Here is a 6,654-nt window from a genome sequence, read left to right as displayed (position 1 = left end):
TATATATATATATATATATATATATATATATATAGACCAAGGTTTTTACAGAGAACATCTTGAAAAATATGAAGAACAAAATACAGATTTCCATTTATTAATGACACTTCTGCATTCATCTTATTTGGAGGAACTAGAACCACAAACACTGTTGTCTGCCATTGTAAAATAATATTCCCTGACGCTCCTCCCCAATGCGTAAGATGCGTCAAAAGTGGACCAACAACAAGCAAGCATTCAAGATGGACGTTTTCCAGAACAAATTGGAACATTTTTCATCGGTGCTGTCAAAATCATCATAGTCATTGATTAAATTCTGACACTATCCGTTCACAAAAACATAAAACATCCTTCGGGGCCCCTGAAATGCCGGGGCCCCGGGCTGCAGCCCCTGTAAGCCCCTGCTAAAATCCGGCCCAGCAGAGGACGATTACTTATCAATAAATCTGCTGATCAGTTAATTAATCAGTCAGGAACTTCAAAACCTTTATTATCCACTAATATGGAAATTCACCTTTGGTTTCACCAGAACATGAAAAACACGGCATAATAGTGACAACGCTCAACAACCATCAATCAAAGAAGAATAAATGGATCCATCAATTAAATCAATCAGCAACCAGCATCCTGGTCTCAGGTGTCCACCCCGCTGTTATTTATCACCTTCACAATGGGAATAAAGTGTATTTGGACTTATTTCTGTTTGGTTCTGGTAAAAAGGCCTGAATTCACTTTGCAGGAGGTGAAAGGGACCGCTAATAACTGTATTAGCTTTACTACACAACCCTTGTACATGTTGTGATTTCTGTTATTTTAAGGACATGTTCAAACTTTATAGTTTCTCTGGATGTTCAGATTACTATATCATGTTATTATGTTATAAAATATTCCAGAATATTATGACTCGAACCAAAATTAAGCTTACATAGCAAATCAAGACCTTAAAAATACAATCAGTGCTTTCCTTAAAGCATTCTGTGGACATATGCGCCAAGGTATTTCAATTAATTTACTATTTCCACAGTCCTTTAATCATTGCAGGTTTTAATAAACTTTTTTTTTGAACATGTTGTTTTCTGTTAAAAAAAAAAAATGATCCAGTCCTTGTAGAGGACAAGTTGCTTTATCAGATGTTCATTTGTGACTCAAATGAACATCTGAGATTTATAAATCCCTGCATTCTGTTTTTATTTACATTTTAAAGAAAGTTCCAACTTTTTCAGAACTGGTGTAATAATACTGGGATGTTACTGTAGTATTCTGGTGTTGCTGTGGTACTGCAGTAGTACTTGAGTGGTGGGACTGTGGTCCAGTGTACAGTGGGTGTCCTGTGCTGATGGTTCGGCTCGTGTGTTCGGGTTCTGGTTACCATGCCGACGCAGAACACGGTGAAGAGCAGGAACCAGGGCAGGTCCGTGCAGCTCCGGTCCTCCAGCGGTCTCCATTCTCTCTTTGTCCTCTGAAACACAAACACGGTCACAGTGAGCCTGCAGAACCGGACCGAACCGGGCAGAACTGGCCTTATCGTCCCCCTTTCCGTCACCAGCACCACCACCCAGGCCTGTCAGCCCGGCCCGGTTCTATCTGCGATCCGAACCTCCGGCTCCGGTTGGGCCTGTTGTTTACCGACGGTCGGGTTCGGTAACCGATGCAGGATAATTGGATAATCTGACGGGTTTAATCCGAGCTCGGCCCACCTCGGTTTCCCTTTCACGTTTAAAAATCAGACACTCTGGAGACCTGCTGAAGGACACCCGGGTGCAGAACGGCACCGAGTCGGACCGTACCGGGCCAGGCTTACCTCCGCGCTACCGCAGCATCCCATTGCAGTCAGGGTGGACGCGCCCGGAGCCTCACGGAGCTTCACGGAGCCTCTACTCAGTGGCAGCGGGAGTCTTGGAGCTCGACAGGCGGACTGAGGACACGGGCAGCCCCGTGTGGTCCCGGAGGCCGAGTCCTGACGGTCAGACTGAGCGCTCCGACCCGCTCCTCCGGGTTACTGAACCGAACCGGGATTAACGGCCGAGGATTTGTCCGCCACACTTCCCGGTGGGCCGTCAGGTACAGCGGCCATTCATCTCATTACGCATGCGCACATAACGGTAAAGCTTATTGGAGCAGAACAACAGACAGAGCATCACCTGCAGTACCCGTTCTGACCACTGCGTTGAAATTAAAGGAGAGTGGCGCTGTTTCCCCTGACCTCCATTGAAACTTTTACTGAAGCCGCAGATGCAGTACCACCACTGACCACCGAGTGGAGTTTAACAGAGAGTGGCGCTGTTTCCCATAAACCTACAGGAAATACAGTACACCGGTTTTACTGTTAAATTGTTGAAAAACTTCATCATACATTAAATGTTTGACGACTTTAAAACCTGAAAACAAAAAAAAATCGCATAAGCAAAATTTGTTATTTTGTTTTCCTTCACTCATTCTTTTGGCTTTTCCCTCTTCAGGGGTTGCAACAGTCCTCTATCTCACTCTGTCCTCTGAATCCTCTGTCCTCACTCCAACTCCTCCATGTCCTCTCTAACTACATCCATATATCTCTTCTTTGTTTTTTGCTGGCAGTTGCATTTATAACACCCTTTTACCAATATACCCATTTTCCCTCCTCTTGACATGTCCAAACCATCTCAGTTTTGGTGTCTAACTTTATCTCCCAGTTGTTCGAAGTGTGTTGTACCTCTGATGATCTCATTCCTAATCTTATCTATCCTTGTCACTCCTATGGAGAACCTCAACATCTTCATATCTGCTACTTCCAATTCGTTCTCCTGTCTTTTTGTCAGTGCCACTGTCTCCAGAACGTACAACAAAGTTGGTCTCACCACTATAGTAAATATTTACTTTGATCTTTGCTGCCACCCATTTGTGGCAAATCACTCCTGAAACTTTTCTCCATCCACTCCATCCTGCCTGGGCTCTTTTTTTTCCCCACCTCTTTACCGCAATTCCCCATTTTCCTGGACAGTGGACCCCAAGTCCTGCACCTTTGTGACCTCTGCTTCTTGTAGCCTCACTGTTCCATCAGCCTCCCTCTCATTCACACACATGCACTCTGTTTTACTACAGTTGACTTTCATTCCTCTTCTTTCAAGTGCATACTTCCACCTTTCCAAGTTCTCCTCCACCTGTTCCCTGTTCTCACCACAGATCTCAATGTCATCTGCAAACATCATAGCCCACAAGGATTCCTGCCTGACCTTGTCGGTTAGTCGGTCCAGAGCAAACAAGAAGGGGCTCAGAGACGATCCTTGATGCACTCCCACCTCCACCTTGAAGCTATCTGTCACTCCTACAGCACATCTCACCACTGTCCTGCTGTCCTCATACATGTCCTGTACCAGTCTAATATCTCTTGGAAATGAGACTACCTGTCTAAATAAACATAAATGAAATAAATCCAGTTTACTCAGACAGTTTATTTCTGAAGTGTTCAATTTTTTTCATTTGTCCCTAAATGTCATTCATTTCAGTCTTTTTGTTTTATATTTTTAAAGTTACTTTTTGAGTTGTGTGAAAAATGAATACAAACAGTACCGATGTGCTGTGCTCGTAAAACAAATTTAGCTGTATTGTTAGAACTGATCAGATCGGTCACTAACAGCTTGTTCTGCAACACTCCTGCCTCCTCTCTGCAGTTTGTTGTGTTTGACGGCGCAGCTGCACAGTTTCCTGCAGGTTTAATCTGAGATGTGTGTCGCTCTGAGCTGCAGCAGCGTTTAAACACGTTACTGTCTTTGTTTCACGTCTTCATGAACACAGAACTCACTGTTTACAGTCTCCACCAGTCACCACATGCAGAAGATGCCACATAACACACAGAAACACACACCAGCCAGTGTTGGACTTCAGCTCTGTACCAGTATATTTTCTGCCTGAGAACTGCAGAACTAAACGCGCTTGACTGTTTAAAACAGAAAGCCGAGCTCCACAGACTCTCATGTGCAGGAGTGATCACGACAGAGAGCAGTGTCCTGATGGAGATGTCGAATGATTCCTGTTAAATTGAAAACATTTTTGGTAAATTTCACTAAAATCTGTTGACACGAAGCTGCAGGGAGTTCAAACTTTCTGATGATATGTTGTTATTTTCTTCTTCACGGTTTTGTTAAAAGATTTGAGGAAATCAACACAGACAAAAACAAATCACTGCAATGATCAACAGCTCTCGTGAGGCGTTCAGTGACCTTGGAAATGAAAAGTCATTTCTCTCAGAAGTCGCCCACAGGCCGTCTGTCTATTTCTGAACCAGATTTATTCCAAACAATGTTTCTGCTGTTGGCGAGTCGCTGAGTAATCAGTTTAAAATGTTTATTTTCATTCATTTTGACCTGCTAATCCGAGACCTGCTCCTCATTGTGCAAAACTCTTCATCCTCCGAACCAAAACTAAACAGTTCTTAAATCTTTCTCATAATATTCCTAAATTGTTTTAAACTGTTCCTGACCTGTTTAATAGTCCTCCAAATCATTCCTAAATTAATTGTTCCCACATTGTTACCAAATTGTTCTGAAAAGCTCCCACTTCATTCCAGGTTTGTTAACAAATAGTTACCAAGTTCACAAACCACAGAAAAATTGCTGCCAAGTAGTTCCCAATTCAGGCAGCACGGTGGCGCAACTGGTAGAGCTGCTGCCTCTCAGCGAGCAGGTCCCTGGTTCAAACCCCGGTCCAGGGGCCTTTCTGGGTGGAGTTTGCATGTTCTCTCCGTGCATGCGTGGGTTTTCTCCGGGTACTCCGGTTTCCTCCCACAGACCAAAAACATGCATGTTAGGCTGATTGGTAACTCTAAATTGTCCCTAGGTGTGAGTGAGAGAGTGAATGTTTGTTTGTCTCGTTTGTCTCTATGTGGCCCTGTGATGGACTTGCGACCCGTCCAGGGTGTACCCCGCCCCTCGCACAGTGATTGCTGGACATGGGCACCAGCGACCCCCGTGACCCAAAATGGAATAAGCGGGCAAAGAAAATGGATGGATGGATGGATAGTTCCCAATTCAAAACGGTCCATGTTAGGTTTGTAACTAAACTGTCACTAGGTGTGAGCATGAACTCTGTATGTCCCTGTGATGGACTGGAGACCTGTCCATGTGTCCCCCTCCTCTCACACACCAGCTCCTCTTGGCTCTGTAGAGAAAAGCATGTAAAAAAAAAAAATTGATGGAGGGTTCCTAAACTGTTGCTAAATTGGTACCAAATGGTTCCCAACCCCACAGGGACAAATGTTCCCTAGAGAGGTCTTATTTCTCATTTCTTTGTTGTGTTTATTGATATTTTCTTAAAGACGTTCAGGTTCTGTTTGTCTGCTACACATACAGTTTTAAAACCTGAAACTTCTTATTGTTATTTATATTTTATAAAAACACTCTTCACAACATGTTTGTGGAACAAAATCAGAAACTGAGAGAAAAAGCAGCCAAAGTACGAAAATCTTTGAAACTTCAGAAAGTTTGTTGAACCGATGATCTACACCCCTTAAAAGAGTTACAGAAAAGTCTGGATCCCAGGAAAGGAAACGGAAAGAGATGAGGACTCCCTCAGGATATTTAGTTCACATCAGTATTTGTGATTTATTTTCCTGAACATTTTGTCAAATAAAAACATAAATAATACATAACTACCTAATAATAATAATAATAATACACAGTCTGTAGTCCTCTGTAATAATCTGTAGTACCTTCTCATAGTCTATTTTTTTGTAGCACACTTTTGTACCTGTAGTTCCCTGTAGTACTTTGTAGTACTTTGTAATTCCCTACAATAACCTGTAATACTCTGTAGTATTGTTTAGTACTCTGTAGTTATTTGTACTACTCTATAATTCTATAACCTAGAGGGCTCTGTAGTACCCTGTAGTACCCTGTTGGACTATGTAGTTCTCTACAGTTCCCTATAGGACTCTATAGTACCCTGTAGCACTCTGCAGTACCTTGTAGCACTCTGTAGTATACATCAGTAGTAAATAAACAGTGTAATCACGTCCTCACAGTTATTTTACCTTTTTCCTGAGTCGAACCTGCTGCTGAGAGCCTGAAGAAAAATGCCTTGAGTCCATGTTCCTGTGGAGTTCTAGTGGGTCTGGTGGTCCAGCAGAGTCCCGGTGCTGCAGTCAGCCTGAGGCCAGCAGTGATGTGGGTCTGACCCGGCTGCAGAAAACAACAGAACTTTTGTCTTGTTGCTGACTGTTGTACCAGGCTGAACGCTCTGTGTGTGTGTGTGTGTGTGTGTTTGTGTGTCAGCGCCACTTGCTTTATGTGTTTTACATTTAAAAGTTCTTAAAAAGTTCACATTTCATCAGAAATTTCCTTCAGAGCAGATCAGAAACCAGCTCTCTGGTCTTTTATGTCCCGTTCGTCTGTTTGTCATCAATAAACAGACACTGTTTTAAAATATTCACATATTTCCACAGAGTTTGTCCAAAGTTGAAGATTTCCTCTGTTGATCTCACCTGTTCTCATCTCCTGGTTCTGTAGAGTGGTTTGGGTCCAGCAGAGGGCAGTGTCTGAGAGTGTCAGGGTTTCCTCCCAGTAAACCAGTAAAGTGAAGGTGAGTGGTGGGATGTCGGGCCAGAAAGAGAGAAGAGATGGTCAGTGACGTCATGCTTGAACGCTTGGACCGGTGTTGTGTGCAAAAAGGGATCCGTGGCAT

At 43.3% G+C, this 6,654-nt stretch overlaps 1 protein-coding gene across 1 annotated transcript in view; it reads right to left on the bottom strand.

Moving 5' to 3' along the window:
• Positions 1–6,061, bottom strand: part of LOC119408645 (choline transporter-like protein 1) — a 13,292-nt gene extending 7,231 nt beyond the window's left edge. Inside the window, exons 1-2 of the mRNA XM_037675488.1 lie at positions 6,005–6,061; positions 1,279–1,459 (exon numbers count right to left, since the gene is read on the bottom strand). Of these exons, the coding sequence (XP_037531416.1) occupies positions 1,279–1,459; positions 6,005–6,061 (238 nt within the window). The remainder of the gene's footprint in view (positions 1–1,278; positions 1,460–6,004) is intronic.
• Positions 6,062–6,654: the final 593 nt, after the last annotated feature.

Source organism: Nematolebias whitei, chromosome 4 (genome assembly GCF_014905685.2).
Source record: "Nematolebias whitei isolate Nwh7 chromosome 4, NemWhi1, whole genome shotgun sequence".
Lineage (NCBI taxonomy): Eukaryota > Metazoa > Chordata > Actinopteri > Cyprinodontiformes > Rivulidae > Nematolebias > Nematolebias whitei.
This window is presented reverse-complemented; position numbering and strand designations above follow the sequence as displayed.